The 18,817-nt window shown below is 37.5% G+C and overlaps 1 protein-coding gene across 13 annotated transcripts in view; it reads left to right on the plus strand.

Annotated features, from left to right (window-relative positions):
• The first annotated feature begins 1,614 nt into the window (after positions 1-1,614).
• Positions 1,615-18,817, plus strand: part of Pikfyve (phosphoinositide kinase, FYVE-type zinc finger containing) — an 87,286-nt gene continuing 70,083 nt past the window's right edge. For 4 of the 13 annotated variants that reach the window (XM_058578136.1, XM_058578142.1, XM_058578144.1 and 1 more), the window contains exons 1-6: positions 1,914-3,127; positions 5,026-5,206; positions 6,532-6,681; positions 6,936-6,971; positions 11,771-11,889; positions 12,824-12,995. In XM_058578136.1, the coding sequence (XP_058434119.1) occupies positions 5,035-5,206; positions 6,532-6,681; positions 6,936-6,971; positions 11,771-11,889; positions 12,824-12,995 (649 nt within the window). In that variant the 5' untranslated portion in view covers positions 1,914-3,127; positions 5,026-5,034. The other 9 variants (XM_046463013.2, XM_058578143.1, XM_058578147.1 and 6 more) reach the window with 7 other exon arrangements.

Genomic DNA, 18,817 nt, shown 5'->3' on the forward strand with positions numbered 1-18,817 from the left:
GGTAGAAGGATGGAAAATGAGTCCAGCCTGGGCAACTTAGTGAGCTCCTATCTCAGAATAAAAAAAACATAAGGCTGGGGATATAGCTCAGCGGTAAAGCACCCCTGTGCTGGTGCTTTGTTGAATAGATGTTTTATTATTATTTTTTTAATCATACATGGAGTTTCTATATACATTAAGGTATTCTTGTTTAGAATGACTACTTTGTTCATATGCTCTCTGGGTCTATTTTGTACTTTATTTTAGGTTTACGAAATATTAATATATGGTGGACTGATTTAAGAAAGGGTTTTTTGTTTTTCTTCCTAGAAGGCAGAGACTTGAGCATGTTCATAGGCTGAGAACAAAGAGTCACTGGGAAAAGATTGGTTGAAGATACAGTGCAAGATACCAGGAACAGGAGAGTAGATTGGGTGCCAGGAGGATTGAACTGGGAAAGAGCAGACCTCTCTCTACCAGAGAGGAGGGATCCAGGTAGGCCAGGGTAGAAGTGGATATGTGGATGCAGAAAAAGCTGTGGCGGGGAGGTTAGGTTGTTAAGGATTGCACCCAAAGTAACCTTGGCTTTTTCACTTGGTTAGATAAGATTCTCTAGGGAATGCTAGTCAAGGTAATGTGTGTGTGTGTGTGTGTGTGTGTGTGTGTGTTTGGCACGGCAGTAACGAAGAATGAGAAGGGGAAGCTGAATATACTCTCTAGAATGATTGCTGAAGGGCCCAGTTGAGGGTAGTGACAAGGATTTGTACTAGTACAGATTTCTGTGGTACTCTCTAGCAGCTGAAAAGATCATCTCAAAGAAAGCTTGAATGAGGATTTGCCAAAACTCTTTGAGGAAAAGAATCCCCAGAATTGAATTAAAATAGAACCTCCCTTTATATTTCTTTCCCTTCTGTGCTCCTCTGCCAAGCCTCACAATTTCAGCCAGCAGGTTTTGGTATGTTTTCTACAGAGCCAAAGTGACGATCCAGCTAGCCTTAGCATCTGCAACTCAAAACCTGAATGAAAAGCTTAGAGCCAACATCGCTAACTCTGGGTGAGGCACTCTGCCAACCGCTTTTCATGAACTGTTTTACGTAATCTTAAAAAAAAAAATATGTGAGGTGGGTACTGCTATTATTAACTCCATTTTACACACCAGAGGTCTGACGCCTGAAGAAGTTAGCAATTTATCTACGGGAATACGAGAATACGCCTAGCTATGGTCGGAGTCCTGCAAGTCTGATACCGGCGTCTTCGTTCTCACCCACTGATCGGCGCTACATAAGTCAAAGTCCGGGTCACGAGAACGCCGAGCACTGTAACCCATTAAGAGTGCTCACGGTGTAGAACACATACGGTAACCGCGGCCCAGCCAGCACCCGTCCGGTGCCCAGGACACCAAGCACGCATCCGGTGACCCACACGCGTGACGCTCACGCGCGCTATGATCCTGGCTTCCTCAAAAAAGGCGGAGGCGGCCTAGCTTTGGCCAAGTGGTCCAAGACGACACTCTCTGGGCTGGACTCTTTCTGCCTGAGCGTCTGATCCGAACGTCGTGCGGGCGGGGAGGAGGGGGCGGAGTCGGCCCCCAGGAAAGATTGCGGATTGGTGGGGAGGAGGAACGGGGGGCGGAGCTTTGGGGGGAAGGGAGACGCCGCATCTACAGTGTAAGCATCTTCGCTTCCTGCCGCAACAGCCGGCGACTGGAGTACCCCTTCGCTGCGCTCCGGGGCGGGCTCCCTGCACCTGAGCGGGGTGAAGCTGGGGTTGGGGTGGAGGGAGGCCGGCGGGGCCGGGGCGGGAGGCCCAGATAAAGGAGAGGCCTGGGGTGTGGCCAGCTGGAGCTGATAGTGGGAAGAAGGCCGGCTTGGGTGCTGTGCGGGCCAGAGCGGTGGGGGAAATCTGAGGTGAGGGCTAGAGATGGGGCTCCTTCGCTGGGCTGCGGCCGGGCAAGGAAAGGCCAAGAACCTGTCCCAAGCATTAGCTGGTCTTCCTAATTCCAGGCTTCCCTTTGTCTGGCGAGTGGGACGGGAGTCGCGTAGGGCACTTCTTGAAGAGGGTTCCTTGAAACATTTGAAGTTCCCTTGCACCTCTTTTAACTCTCATGCCCGAACTTATTTAGGAGGAGGAATGCCCACTCCTCTTCCCTTTGAGTGGACGAGCTCTGGTCCATGTGTCAGAGGTACATCATTAGGCTGGAAAAGAAAGTTCATAAGCTACAGAACTGGTAACAACCTTGGGCTTTCAAATATGCGTATATCTCCTTGAAAGCTTGTTTCTGCCATTAAAGGCGATTTTATTTCAACTCAAAGTGTTTTGGGGAGACTTGGTTTCCAAATTAGTACTTCCCTTTCTTAAAGAATGTTCTCAACAAAAGGATGAGAATGAAGTGGGTGGATTCTTTTAGGAATATGGGGTCTTCTGCCTAGTTTCGAGTTTGTTGTTATTAAGACATTCAAGAAATATGAAAAATGCTAGAATTCTGTATCAAGCAGAATTGGTTATTTCCGTGTATCTGATGTGTATAATACGTTAAATTATTAAGATGTTAATTCCGTGCATTCATTTAGTAAAAATTAGTACAATGACAATACAGATAGTATTTTGGCATATTTGCAGTATTTTATTTCGGATTTATTTGAATCTCGTTTTCTGCCTCTCCAAAAGTCCTACTCTGTCATTATTCTTACAAAAAATATTCTTAGTTTCTTTTTCTTGAGTTTGGGCAGGTTGACTCCTCTGAGAGGCAAGACTAATTTCCTGGGAACTGCCTCTTTCTTTCTGGCAAGAGTAATATGGATCAGTTTTGGTATTCCTTTAGTATTTTTGTTGGCAAAAATTGAACAACAACAACAACAACAACAACAAAACTCTTTGTTGGTGGAAGCCAACACTACTAGTATTAAACTGTCCTGCATTATTGGATAAAATTTGAGTATTTAAAAAAAAAAAACTACTTAGAGATGACTAGGCTGATACTTGGATATTCTAACTAAATTTTTGATATTGGCTGATAGAGCAACTTATTTCCTACGTTTAATACCCCATAGCCTACTGATTAGCTTTACTAACAAGGTAATATGCATATACTACACTAACCTTGAAATGGAAAGAGGTGGAGTGCTGGTGATACATCAGAGGTCTTTGAGTAAGTAGATAAATACTTCTAATTACCTGTCAGGAAGGAGTACTAGTTTTTATAATAAGCAGTTATTGAGTTGTCAAAAAATTAGAGTTGTAATGTAGTTTTTTCACGATCCCAATATCATGTAATTATTATTGATAACTCCATGTGATTGTATTTATGTTGTAGAGACAATACTTGCTATATGTTAATATTGTAATTTTTTATCTTCATATCTCCAAAACCTAATAAAAGTTTCATGTTTAGTTGATCTTTAGAAGTAATTCAAGGTAATTCTAAGGCTCTTTATGCAGGTTTTTAACTCTGCTTCTGATATTACTTTTGTGAAAGTAGAATATAGGTTGTTTTCTGAGGCCTGAGGTTGCTGTTGTCATCATGTCCTTCATCTCTAGTACTCTTTTAAAAAATACAGAACAAAAATTTGAGTTTGTACTTAATCAGTCACCATCTTATTTTCTAAGTCTTGAAGCTGGAATATGGAGTGTCATGATACTTTGGAAGGATTATTAACTACTTTCCCCAATAGAAGATGATATTAAAGACTTTTCCCTTTTTCCTTCCTCCTCCTCCTCTTTCACTTTTCCCCCTTACTCTTTTTCTTTTCCTTCCTGCCCCAGCTTCTAATAAACATTTATTGCCAAAATTCTGTTTAAGTTAGTGGTTTCATTTGTGCTTTAATTAAAAGTCAATTAAATTATTAATAAAGCAAAGTCTTGCGTAGCTAGAAAATAGCTTATAGGCTAGACTTGGAGGTCTGTGAAAAGCTACAAAAATAATTTCAATCTAAAGAATTTTGTGGTGAGATTAGATACAGGTTCCCAAACTATCTTTGTGACCTCCCCGCGAGAAAAGTTATTTTAGGTTCAGAGTACCTTGGTTGCCTTGAAGATAAAAATGTAATGAGGACTGCTTTATGTACCTTCCAGGATTGTAAAAATAAAATGAGATGGTGCATATGATTTCAGAGAAGCAAAGCATTTACAAGAGTGTAATGTCCTCTTTTTAAAAGTGTAAATTATATTAGAAACTAAAGCATTTTAATGACTAACTAGAGGTATGCATGGTTCTTCTGGTTGAAATATAACTCCGAATAGCAAAATATAAATTGGTGCTTTTTTGGTAAACTCTGATGTGGTTAGATTTACTGCTTTGGCTGAATTATGATTTTTGGTAATGTAGGGGAAAAAGCCCTTTAGGAAGATCTTTATCTTAATATTTATATAGAGTTAAATTAGTATTTACTAATATTAATATTAATATATTTATCTTAATATTTATATAGGGTTAAAGGGGAAAATAGCAAGTTCATGTTCCTGGAAGAAAACATGATGGAGCATAGCTTGTTGATTTGAATAGTTGTCAATATTCAAATAAGGTGTAACTTGAGCTAATTGTTGAGTTTATATAGAAATGTCATTAAAGGATGACTATTTTATTTCCTTTCTTTAGGTAGATAATTTTTTGTTATACTTTTAGAGGGAAAAGCTGAAATAAGTAAGATGGAGGAATTTATATGTTGGCATAAAACCAGTTTCCCTGTATAACTTTAAAAAACTATTAAATACCTTTTTTTTCCCAAAATTTTTACAGATATGAAAATATTTTTCTTCTTTGCCTGCTCACATTTATGCCTTACCTGCAAATTTTTTAATTTAAAAATTTTAAAATGATTTTAATAGTAATGTTTGAAATTAGGTTGACCAACAGTTTTAGGTGTTGAGATTTGATTTAGATAGCAGTGTTTTTAAACCTTCACTTGAGTATGCTAAACTAAATTCACTGACTCTTTGGTTTTCATAGGTAAAAACTCTCACAGAATAGGATCTTCCAGATATATGCATATTGTTTGAAATTAACTTTTGGCTTCTGAAACAGTAGCATTTTTTTTTTTTCTTTTGCAGACTCATGAAATGGCCACAGATGATAAGACTTCCCCAACACTGGACTCTGCTAATGATTTGCCTCGACCTCCTACCAGTCCTTCTCATCTTACACACTTTAAACCTTTGACTCCTGACCAGGATGAACCTTCTTTTAAATCAGCATATAGTTCTTTTGTAAATCTTTTTCGATTTAACAAAGGTAGGACTTACTCTTAAGCATCAGAAAACTTACAGTTTTGATTCTTTATAGTTCCCTTATTCAACTTTCATGTTGTATCTTTGTGAGAAAGTGAAATATTAACAAGGTGCTTTATTCATATATCACCAGATTTTTCTGCTTAAGAAGAAAAAGCTAGATTTCTTTTTTTTTTTTTTTTTGGGTACTGTTGAACCCAGGGGTGCTTAATCACTGAACACATCCCCAGCCCTTTTTTATATTTTATTTAAAGACAGGGCAAGAGCTTGTCTTGCTGAGTTGCTTACAGTGTCACTAATTTCCTGAGGCTGGCTTTGAACTTGTGATCTTCCTGTGTCAGCCTCCTGAGCTGCTGGGATCAAAAATGTGTGCCATTGAGCCCAGCCTAGGTAGAATTTTTTCTTTAAATATTGTTTTTAGCTGTAGGTGGATACAACACCTTTATTTTGTTTAACTTGTTTTTATGTGGTGCTGAGGATCGAACCCAGTGCCTCACACGTGCGAGGCAAACACTTTATCACTGAGCCACAACCCCAGCCCCTCAGTAGAAATTTTAATAGTTCTAATTAAGTTTATTAATGGTTAGGTTTAAAGTACTGTAAAAACTTATTACATTTTTAAGATGATACTTTTTAAAAAATAAGCTTTAATTTTTAAAAAAGTTTTATTAGATTTATAGAAAAATTGGAAAGATAATGCAGAGCATTTATGTTTACCCCTACATTCAGTTTCTGCTCTTATTAACATCTTAGGTTAGTATTACTGAACTAATGTAAAGATTTTACAATTTTCACTAACTACTGTATGTATTTTATTCAGAGTTTTTAAATTTTTACATAATGTCCTTTATAAGATTCCATCTAAGATATTATATTATGTAGACTCTTTATAAGATAATACTCTATTTATTTAGTAAACGTTTTTTGAGCAGCTACTATATTGGGTGCTGTTTCAATAGTACAAGGAATCTCTTCCATAAACACAGCAAAAATTTTGGGCCTTTGTGTAAAAAGCTTGCATTCTGTTTCCTCAAAGTTCAAATGAAAAGTAAAACAGAAAATCACGTATACCAAGGGTGTGATTATTGGCTTATAATTTTGCTCTAGTCTTTGGATTTCTTTCTTTTAAAAAAATCCAAAAGCCTAATTTTAAATTATGCATGTAATACATACATACATATATATAAGTATATATATATATGTGTGTGTGTGTGTGTGTGTGTGTATATATATAACTATATATTTGTCTGGAAAATTTCATGTTTTCTCTTTGCTGAATTCTTGTGTCTCAATTTTTCAAATAATGTCAACCTTTCTTTTGCTCTACAGAGAGAGGAGAAGGAAGCCAAGGAGAGCACCCTTCTCCCAGTGGAAGTTGGTCCAGCCCTCAGCTCCCTTCAAGGACACAATCAGTGAGGTCACCTGTTCCTTATAAAAAACAGCTTAATGAGGAACTTCATCGACGCTCTTCAGTGTTAGGTAAAACAGTGTTCTTATTTCATTCTTCTAAGATTTTTCCACGGTCATTGTGTTTCCCAAGTTATTTATTGACTTAACTTTCTTGTTGTTTGGAATAGTCAGGTACTCTCCAGAATAAATAAAACTATTACTTAGTTAGTGAAAGAATTTGTTGATATCTGAATAAAAGCTCTTAAACATGTCATTAAACTTTGATTTAGGCAAACAACAGACCTCTTGGCTGCTTTTTGATTAATTACTTGCTTGAGTTTCAGCAGAGAACAATTTGCAGCATCCCCAGGAGAACACAGGTTAGTTTCAGTCTTGTGAATGAATTCTGCGTCTGTATTTGGGTGCTAGTGAAATGTGATGTGCATGCCTCTGGCTGCAGAATTCTTCAACTTCATTGCTGGGCTGCCACTTGCTCTTGGCCTGTGTCCTTTGTGGGGTGCAAACTGTCAGTGTGGCTGTATAAGCTGAGCTCTTCTTGCCTGTTTATTCTCCATCCTGGTTTATTACACAGTCATCTCCTTCATTTTCATGCTCTTCTAATAAGTGCGTGCTAGGGATCAGTGAAGTGAAGAAACTAGAGAGAGTAAATATTTTATGCTTTATTTCTGTTAGCTTGCTAAACTCAGTAGAATGGTTTGCCCAACCATCTATCAAGGTGATAGAAGAAGGCAGTGGGAAGTGGTGTAATAGAGGCAAAGGGATACAGCGTTGAGAAATCAAGTGTCCCTGAATACCAGATCCTGTCGGCCCTGGCCAGTCTTCCCCATGAGAATGAAAAATAGGTGAAAGCAATGGTGTTTGGCAGAAGGATATTTTATTGCTAGTTGAGATTTGGTTTAGTGGAAGAGGCAAGAGAAATCAAGTCAGAAGAAGTACTGCTTGAAGAACTGGACCAGAGCTGGCTGTGTCATCTTTATAGGACTTCTAAGGCAGTGAGCTTTAACCCCTGGTTAAGAATTGGAAGGTGGGCAAAGGAAGAGAAAGAAAGGAGCTCTCCTTTTATTTTAAAACATCTCCACTTTAACCTCAATAAGTTCTCCTTAGCTCTTATACCTGGCCCATGGCCAACAGCCTGTTTTTGTTGAGGGAGCCCTTCTGACTAAATAATATTGAATGAAGACATTATTGTCTGAAAATTTTAGCTACCACCTTTTCTTTGTAGAATTATTGAGTCTTAGTTTTTCAAAATACCATGCTTTCCTTAGCTACAGAAAGAAGAAAAGGAGACCAAGGAGAGCAGCAGTCTCCATTTTAAGCATAGGATTTCCTCACTTGTTCAGTTGAGGAGTTGGAGTAGAAACTCATCTTTTAGTAGTGACAGACTGCCTAACTTTGCCTGTGGTGTTATGATACAATTGAATTTAAATATTTTTAGATGGAGCTTCTAATGTCTCATTTGTTGCAGTTCCTATATTAAAAAAAATTTTTTTTAAATATCTTTATTTTACTAATTTAGTTTTTTTATGTGGTGCTAAAGATCGAACCCAGTGTCCCACATGTGCCAGGCAAGCGCTGTACCACTGGGCTACAACCCCAGCCCCTCTACCTTTTCTTATTGTCTTTATTCTTGGATTCTACCTTAGATGCATTTGAACTTCAAAAGCCTGGGACTGTTTGGCCAAATAAGTTCCTTTCTTCACTAAAGGACTGTAATTATTATTATTTTTTTTTTCAAGCAGCAAAGAGGTGTTTATTGCAAGCTAGCTCGGTCCTCCGCACGCACACACAGCAACTGGTGACGCTGAGAGGCCCCGAGCCCAGGGTTTGCAGCATTTTTATACGTTTTTTGGAGAGGGCAGGGACTTCACATACATTATAGCATCCCTTAGCAAATCATCACACACCGCGGGAAAATCAAATAACAACTCTAAAACATGATTAGCATATTCACTGGCGGGAACAAGTTAGGTAGGGGTGATTGGTCAGTACAAAAGGGGTATTCGTTTGAACTGATTGGTTTGAGCCAAGAGGGGTGTACGTGCTGAACTACATGGTTTCCCAACTTGTTATCAACCACCATAAACCACTGGGAGGGTCATCTGGCATCCCAGGTATTTCCCTGTCTCATGCTGATTGGTGGCTGCTAGGGGGCTGCTATGGATCCCCACCTAGCCTGACTGAGTCAGGGACACCTGGCGCAGCAGATCTCTCCTGTTATTTGTAGATAAACAACTTAGCAGGGTGGGAATGTGCTTAGGAGTGCTCTGTGGGTGTTTCCGAGGACTAAGGTCATGTCCCTTCCTTGGACAGGCTTTGTTCTGAGGTAGAGGTTGGTTTTTCATTCCCCCTAAAGGACTGTAATTATGTACTGGCTTTATGACCTTAGGAAAGTAATTTAATTTTCTGGTATCTGTTTTATAAGAGAAGCAGCTAAGATTATTTGCCTAAGAGCAAAGAGCTAGACCAGATTTTCTCAGTGTCTGTTCATCTTAATTCAAGGGCACTAGTGCTCATTCGTGGTTCCAGGAAGAGCCTCACTCATCCTTTTCCAGTGGATGATGTTATTAATACTATCTTGTATTTCTAAGTAGCTAAATGCAAGGGGCTTCACAGTTTGTTATTGCCGGTATGCGGAGCATTGCCATTGTAATTCTCACAGCTTTGTCTCCTTTTTCAACTTATAATTCATGGATAGTTGCTTTATATTTTGAGACTCATGAATAATTTGGTCGTTCTAATACTTACATTTTAGTACCACCTCTGAGGTATTACTAATGCTAAAATTAAGATAAAAAGTTTTCAAAGTGTTTAAAAATAAGTACAGTTTAGATACAGTGATTATTTCGTTAAATTGTTTTAGGTAATTCTTTGTAAATTTGGATTTAGATATCAACCTCTCATTTCTTTGTAATCTTTTATTTCCCACCCAACTAAAACAAAGCACACCTAATATAAATCTGGCAAATAGTGAGTTTGAGGCAGATTTTCCATTTTATTTTATTTTATTTTTTAATGATTATTATTATTTTGTTGTTGTTGTTGTTGATGGACCTTTATTTTATTTATCTGTTTGTGGTGCTCAGAATCGAGCTCAGTGCCTCATGCATGCTAGGCAAGTGCTTTACCACTGAGCTAGAACCCCAGCCCCAGATTTTCCATTTTATAGTAGTTCCCATTATCTGCAGGGATATACTCTAAACCTCCCTTCTTTTCTGTACCAGTAGAGGCTTGAAACCACAGATAGTACCAGACCCTATGTTTTTTATCCCCATATGTACACATCTGTGATAAAGTTTAACTTGTAAATTAGGCATAGAAAGAGAGTAACAAAAATAACTATGACAATAAATATATTAAAAATTATGTGATTGTTGTCTCTTTCTCTTGAAAGAATGAAGACAAATGTTAAAATTTTTAGACTGCAGTTGCCTTTGGTTACTTGAAACCTTGGAAAGTAACTGCAATCTGTTTAGGTTAGTGGGAGCTCCATGGGTTATTAGACTAGAGTGTTTAAGCTAATTGGATGTTCATCTTTTTTGTCAAATCACCTCCTATTCACCCTTAGATTTTGAAACAGCTGGAGTGTCTTAACTTTTTGTCACTATGACCAAAATATGATAGGAACAACTTTTAAGAAAAGTTTATTTTGGGTTCATGGTTTCAGAGGTTTCACTCCGTAGTCAGCCAACTCCATTACACTGGGCCTGAGGCAAGGCACAATGTTAGAATAGAAGGAATGGTAGAGGAAAGCTGCTCAGCTCTTGGCAGTTAGGAAGTAGAGAGAGTGAGTAGCCAGGAACAAAATATAAGTCCTAAGGATATACCCCTACTGGCCTACTTCTTCCAGTCATGCCCCAGCTGCCTATAATTACCACCCAGTAATCCAGTCAGATTATTAATCCATTAAATGGATTGATTCACTGATAAGATTATAGTGTCCATAGCCTAAACATTTCATCTCTGAATATTCGTGCATTAACTAATGTGAGTTTTTCAGGAACACCTCATATCAAAACCATAACACTGAGCCAGGAATAGAAACTGCAGTAGTTTTGGTCCACAAGAAAAGTACAGTTACCTACTGGTGGCACTTTTGGTGGGCATCTACCATTCTGGTTACAAAGCTAGAATCTGGGCTTGTTTTATTATAGATAGATTTGTGTTTAGTATTGCCATTTCAGTGAAACAGCTGGAGTGTCTTAACTTTTTGTCACTATGACCAAAATACCTGACCCTTTCAGTTTGGAACTACAGCGTTGGGTTGGGTGCAATAGAGAAGGATAGGACTAGAGTTTTAGCAATTCTCTGGCAGTTATAATATGCTTGGACATTTGTCAGATTTTATCATGGTCAAATCTACCCTCCTGGATTTTTTGAATTCTATCAGAATCTTTTTTTAAAAAATATATTTATTTTTTAGTTGTAGCTGGACACAATACCTTTATTTTATTTATTTTTGTGTGGTGCTGAGGGTCAAACCCAGGGTCTCGCACATGCTCGCACATGCTCGCACATGCTCTACCGCTGAGCCACAACCCCAGCCCTTTATCAGAATCTTTAGGGGTGAATTATGTCTTTCTGATGATTAGCCCCAGAAGTGAACCATTTGATCCTATTGCTTACCTATATGACTATAGAGACTAAGCTAAACTAACCACATTTTTTTAACCTAAATTCTTAACTTTAATGTGGTTTATTTTATCAGTTTTTTTTTTTTTTTTTTTTTTTTTTGCTCCTTTTATGGCTAGTGTTTAACCCTCTGGAGTTGCTTTTTCTTCTGTTAAATGTCCAGCAGGTATTTATTATAGGTTGGGACCAAAGAGCAAAAGAAATCATTATTGAATTCTAATCATGTAGATGATGCTGCTGTTTTAGGCCTCCAAACCATCAGCTCAGATAGTTCTTGTCTTAGATAGCTCTTACTTGCTTGTGAAATAGTATTTTACATGGCAATAAGAAATACTTTCAACAGTCTGTTACCCTTATAAAGACCACCCTTAACTCTCAACCTATGTCACTGGTTGGGAGAATACAAGTAATAAAAGCACTTCACATCACATAGATGCAGTGTTTTATATAGACACAAGGAACCTTTAACAAGATTGCCTTTGTTCTTCTCTCTCTCTCTTTTTTTTTTTTTTTTTTTAATATGACTCAGATACAAGAAGGAAAGCAGAACCTACCTTTGGAGGTCATGATCCTCGTACAGCTGTTCAGCTTCGAAGCCTCAGCACAGTATTAAAACGTCTCAAAGAAATCATGGAGGGAAAAAGCCAGGTAATATTTAGATGCTTTGGAAGATTTCTTCTTACATACTTTTTGGGATCATACCATTCCCACTGAAAAATGACATAATATGATTTGAAAGAAAATGTATTTGTTAAGCTGGGTGTGGTGGTGCAGACCTGTAATACCAGAGGCTTGGGAGGCTGAGGCAGGAGAATCTTGAGTTCAAAGCCCGCCTCAGCAACTTAGTGAGACTCTGTCTCTAAATGAAATATAAGAAAGGGCTGGGGATGTGGTTCAGAGGTTGAGTGCCCCTGGGTTCAATCCCTGGTACCAAAAATAAAGAATAAAACGATAGTATATTTATTACTTATTTCAGTTGTGAAAACCACAATTTTTTTAACCTAAGTTCTTAACTTTAATGTAGTTTATTGTATCAGTTTTTGTTTTTTTTTTTTCTCCTTTTAAGGCTAGTGTTTTTTAAATAATTCTGTTTTAGTTTCAGGCCAGGATCTGTAGATATACCCCTATGATTCTTTTTAAGAAGCTTTATTATTTGTGTGAATAAATAGGGTCAAGTTTCCTTTTATTTTCATGTCTATTTGGTTATAATGGACATGAGGATAGCACCATAGTTTTTGAAAGACCATCTGTCATTGATTGTGCTATAAATCTTATCACAAAAATCATGTACACATTAGTGTATGCTAAGCTACTTTTTTCTGTTCCATATCTCCATTTTTTTTTGTCCTTGCACTAGTGCTATTTAAAATTATATAGCTTTTGAATAAGTCTTGATGGATGGTAATGTAAATCCTGTTTTATTCTTCAGGATTGTTCTTAGTCATTTTGGTCTTTTGCATTTCTTATGAATTTTAGAATTAACTTCTCATTTCTGTAAAAAAAATCTTCAAGGATTTTATTTGCCATTACAATATAAAAATCAGTATTTTCAAGAAGTCTTCACACATTTTTATTGTTATAGGATAGTGATCTGAAGCAATACTGGATGCCAGATAGCCAATGTAAAGAGTGCTATGACTGTAGTGAAAAATTCACAACCTTTAGGCGCAGACACCATTGCCGACTATGTGGGCAGATTTTCTGCAGTCGTTGCTGTAATCAAGAAATCCCTGGAAAATTTATGGGCTATACAGGTAAATGCATTTTATTGACAGTATTACAATTTTTAAAGGTCATAAGTATAAAATAATTATAATACAGGACCAACAATAAGCCAATTTTTATTTTGGGCCTTGTGTGTAAGGCGTGGGGATGCAATAGTGAGGGCGACAGTGCTTCACAGTCAAGTGATAAAGTAGATGGAAAGTTAAAAAATAACTAGAATAAAAGACAGTGTATCATAGATACGAGCAGAAAGCTCTAGGGATGTTAAAAGTTATCAGACAAGATGGTTAGAGTAGATTTCTAATTTATATTATTATGAGAGTTCTTATTTTTAAAGTTTTTTCTTGACTTATATGACACTGTGTTTTGGCAAATTGTATCTTACTCTTATTCTTCCATAAGGAACATAGTCAAATTTTAGCAATACTGAAAATTCAAGTTATTTGTTGAAACAGAAGAAAGCTGACAATGGTGTATAGATTTACGCAGTGATTTGGAGTGGAAGGTGGACTGAAATTACTCAAGAAAATGCTCTTGACTTCTCTTGTTATTTTTGTTATTGTATAGATTTCCTTTTGCTTTCATTCACTTGAAAAAAAAAAGAAACTAAAATTGCTACAGAGTTCATTATCTTTCATCCAGATTGACTAGAGCTTTTAAGAGATTTTCTTACCCCTAGTTTTCCCCTATCTTGAATTCATTTTTCATATTCAAGTCAGTATTTGTAGAATGCCAATTGATCATGTCAGGTTATTTCCCTGCTTAGTACTCTTAGGATAAATACCTTTTCAGAGTTACCATTACCCTTAGGATAAAATCTGTCTCATACGGTTAGGATTGATTTCTTTCCTTTTTATTGAGGCACTTAACCACTGAGCTGGATCCCTGGTCTTTTTTAATTTTGAAAGAGGGACTTGCTGAATTGCTGAGGCTGGCCTTGAACTTGTGATCATCCTGCCTCAGCCTCCTGTGTCACTGGGATTTTAGGTGTGTGTTCCATGCCTGGCTGGCATTTTACTCTCTTAGGACTACCATAACAAAGTACAGGCTGAGTGGCTTAGAACAATAGAAATTTATTGTCTTACAGTTCTGGAGGCCAGAAGCACCATAATAGAGGTTAAGGAATCAATGTATGGATTTTACCAGTTGCTGAATATGTCTATATCAATTATATATTCTAGAACTGATGAAATAACCACAGAATGGGCTTTGGGGACCCACTAAACTCACTGTCAGATGTACCTGAGCTAAAACTCCCATCAGTTGCCATGCCTCCCTAAGCCTCTGCTGTGACTGGTGAACAACAGTTATGTTTGAGTCCTTGGAATTAGTTTCAGTTTAGAGTTAGTGCTGGTAACCCCTGAAAAAGTTGACTGTTTCCTTGCTTTAATTGTATAGTCACAGGCCATAAATCCCTTTGGCCCCGATACCTGAGGATCCAGTTATCCCAATTGCATTTGGTTTTCCTGGTTCAGTGGTAGCAGTAATTTCTTATCTAAATAGAAAAGCAATAGCAGCCAGAGCTCTTCAGGGATTCTGAGTCTCCCCTCACAAATTTATGTTTCATGGTTGTGCTGAAAGGTATATCTTTCAGGGATAAGGGAGCAGGTCTTATATGGCAAATCCACTCTATTTTATGTGTGTGACCAAGTATGATTTATTATGGACAAATCATAGAAAAAGGTTACTAATATCCATAGATAAATTCCTTAAGTCATATGTAAAGAGAGACTATTATTAAAAGTTTACTTTAGTTTTCTGTCAAATCAAACACTACTATCACTTACAACTAGATTTTTTTTATGCTTTCCAAGTGTTAGCACAATTAGCATTACTTTATAAATAATCAAATCATAACTAGGTCCCAGTGGTTGTGTCCACATCCAGATTATTCAGGTTATCAGGAAGAAAGTCTTTTATTTGCTTTAGCTTTTAGTTCCTGATGATAGCTTCAAATACAACAGGTATGAGAAGCTTCTGCTTCCATAATTACGAGTGAGTATCTTGACCAAATAAACCCAGTAGCTGTTGAACAATGAATTGAGCTGTACTGAGTTCCTCTGCAGGTTTGGCTGTGTTAGCCAAACCAGTACACACCAATCCCTGTTTCATAATTGGCGTCAGGAAAAAAACCCCCAAAACCTGTTTTGGTTGATTGTAGAGGTACAAGGTCTAGGGTACTCCTCTGGTGATGTCTTTCTTGCTAGCAGAGCCCAAAGGTCATGCAGAGCATCACATAATAAGAGAGAGGGAGTGTGGTTATGTATGTGCAAAATTGACTCATTCATGTTTCCTAAGCTTATGTATTCCTTGCTCTGTAGTATATCAGGGAAGTTCAGGCATTTTATCTTCATTTTTAATATAAGCCACCTTTTAAAGATTCATATTTTAGCCAGTCAACTAAATAGACTTAAGAGCTTTTTTTAACTTCTCAAGCTGCAAGATTAAATCTGGAATCTCTACTTAGTGGACCCATATCAGTAAATTCAACTTGGCAAATTTTCTATCCACTCTTATCCTATACCCTCAATAGCCATCTCACACATTCCTTGGGTTTTTGTCTATATTAATTGGAAAAGTCATGTGGTTCTTCGGGTATACCGCATATATCCTCATTGGTCATACTTTGTACCTTACCTTTAAGACCTGGCAGGACTTGACTATGGGATGGAGGTACTAGGAATAGATCTTGAGGGGAATTAGTAGTGTCTTGCAAGGCACCTAACTCGAGGGAGGCATTACAAATTCCTGAAGCAAAGCAGAGTTAATTTCAGATGACTTGGAAAGGCTACTTCCGACAGGAGGTTCAGATTTGGGGGTTCAATATCCTTAGCTTCTTTTGGCTTTTCCCATATATCTTCATTCTAATTTTCAGGATCCCATTTCTTCCTAATCAGTGTCCTCACTTCATTAGCAGACATACTGCAAGATTGGTAATTTAAGTTATGTGTTTGATATTTTTTTTTTTTTAAACAACTGAAATTTGTTCTCCCATTTCTGCATTTCTGGGGGCCAAAAGCTTGGAGTCAAAGTGTTGGCAGTCTTGCTTCCTTCTGGAGGCTCCAAGGGAAAATTCATCCAGGCTTCTCTCCTATTTTCCGGTGGTTGCTGGCAGTTCTTCATGTTCTTTGGCTTGTGAACAGATCCATCACTCCTGTCTCTGTCTTTGTTGTTATGTGTATTAATTCAGCCACTTGTATTTTGAGAATTGGTTATATATTCAGCAATCTTAGCACTGAGGCCATAGGAGATAAGGGATTCTTTCAGGGACGACAGAAACTTTTAATTAGTTCAGTTCTTGAACTGGGAATTTGAATCCTGAGGTTATTCTTTTATTTCTCTACTTTGTGTAGTGCAATTAGGAACAATAAGTTTATCTTAATATACTTATTAGTTTGACAAAAATGTTCAAAGATATTAAATACATAGTAACTCATAATCTTTTTTTTTTTTTTAAGTTCAACAGACTTTATTCAATCTCCTCGGTTAACAGTTGTTGATGCAATAAAAAACATCATTTTTTTCAGTTTTGTTTTTATATGTTGTTTGAGCTTTTATTTTCTTTTTTTTATTTTTTATTGTTGGTTGTTCAGAACATTACATAGTTCTTGATATATCATCTTTCACACTTTGCTTCAAGTGGGTTATGAACTCCCATTTTTAGCCCGTATACAGATTGCAGAATCACATCAGTTACACATCCATTGATTTACATATTGCCATACTAGTGACTGTCGTGTTCTGCTACCTTTCCTATCCTCTACTATCCCCCCTCCCCTCCCCTCCCCTCTTCTCTCTCTACCCCCTCTACTGTCCTTCATTTCTCCCCCTTGTATTATTTTTCCCTTTCCCCTCATTTCCTCTTGTATGTTCTTTTGTATAACCCTGAGGGTCTCCTTCCATTTCCATGCAATTTCCCTTTTCTCTCCCTTTCCCTCCCACCTCTCATCTCTGTTTAATGTTAATCTTCTTCTCATGCTCTTCGTCCCTACTCTGTTCTTAGTTACTCTCCTTATATCAAAGAAGACATTTGGCATTTGTTTTTTAGGGATTGGCTAGCTTCACTTAGCATAATCTGCTCTAGTGCCATCCATTTCCCTGCAAATTCTATGATTTTGTCATTTTTTAATGCAGAGTAATACTCCATTGTGTATAAATGCCACATTTTTTTAACCCATTCGTCTATTGAAGGGCATCTGGGTTGGTTCCACAGTCTTGCTATTGTGAATTGAGCTGCTATGAACATCTATGTAGCAGTGTCCCTGTAGCATGCTCTTTTTAGGTCTTTAGGGAATAGACCAAGAAGGGGAATAGCTGGGTCAAATGGTGGCTGCATTCCCAGCTTTCCAAGAAATCTCCATACTGCTTTCCAAATTGGCTGCACCAATTTGCAGTCCCACCAGCAATGTACAAGTGTACCCTTTTCCCCACATCCTCACCAGCACTTGTTGTTGTTTGACTTCATAATGGCTGCCAATCTTACTGGAGTGAGATGGTATCTTAGGGTGGTTTTGATTTGCATTTCTCTGACTGCTAGAGATGGTGAGCATTTTTTCATGTACTTGTTGATTGATTGTATGTCCTCCTCTGAGAAGTGTCTGTTCAGGTCCTTGGCCATTTGTTGATTGGGTTGTTTGTTCTCTTATTGTCTAATTTTTTGAGTTCTTTGTATACTCTGGATATTAGGGCTCTATCTGAAGTGTGAGGAGTAAAGATTTGTTCCCAGGATGTAGGCTCTCTGATGATGTTAGTTCTGCCTATCCATGAACAGGGTATATTTTTCCATCTTCTAAGATCTTCTTCTATTTCTCTCTTTAGGGTTCTGTAGTTTTCATTGTATAAGTCTTTCACCTCTTTTGTTAGGTTGATTCCCAAGTATTTTATTTTTTTTTGAAGATATTGTGAATGGAGTGGTTGTCCTCATTTCCATTTCAGAGGATTTGTCGCTGATATACAGGAATGCCTTTGATTTATGCGTGTTGATTTTATATCCTGCCACTTTGCTGAATTCATTTATTAGCTCTAATAGTTTCTTTGTAGAGCCTTTTGGGTCTGCTAGGTATAGAATCATATCATCTGCAAATAGTGATAATTTAAGTTCTTCTTTTCCTATTTTTATGCCTTTAATTTCTTTCGTCTGTCTAATTGCTCTGGCCAGCGTTTCGAGAACTATGTTGAACAGAAGTGGTGAAAGAGGGCATCCCTGTCTTGTTCCAGATTTTAGAGGGAATGCCTTCAGTTTTTCTCCATTCAGAATGATGCTAGCCTGAGGCTTAGCAGAGATTGCTTTTACAATATTGAGGTATGTTCCTGTTATCCCTAGTTTTTCTAGAGTTTTGAACATAAAGGGATGCTGTACTTTGTCGAATGCTTTTTCCGCATCTATCGAGATGATCATATGGTTCTTATTTTTAAGTCTATTGATGTGGTGAATAACATTTATTGATTTCCGTATATTGAACCAGCCTTGCATCCCAGGGATGAATCCTACTTGATCATGGTGCACAATTTTTTTGATAAGTTTTTGTATCCGATTCGCCAGAATTTTATTGAGGATTTTTGCATCTAGGTTCATTAGAGATATTGGTCTGTAGTTTTCTTTCTTTGAAGTGTCTTTGTCTGGTTTAGGTATCAGGGTGATGTTGGCCTCGTAGAATGAATTTGGAAGTTCTCCCTCTTTTTCTATTTCCTGAAGTAGCTTGAAAAGTATTGGTATTAGTTCCTCTTTAAAGGTTTTGTAAAATTCTGCTGTATACCCATCCGGTCCTGGGCTTTTCTTAGTTGGTAGTCTTTTGATGGTTTCTTCTATTTCCTCGATTGATATTGGTCTGTTTAGGTTGTCTATATCCTC

The sequence above is a fragment of the Marmota monax genome, unplaced genomic scaffold, assembly GCF_021218885.2.
Source record: "Marmota monax isolate L192 unplaced genomic scaffold, Marmota_monax_Labrador192_F-V1.1 WCK01_AAM20220418_F8-fsc00095, whole genome shotgun sequence".
Classification (NCBI taxonomy): Eukaryota; Metazoa; Chordata; class Mammalia; order Rodentia; family Sciuridae; genus Marmota; species Marmota monax.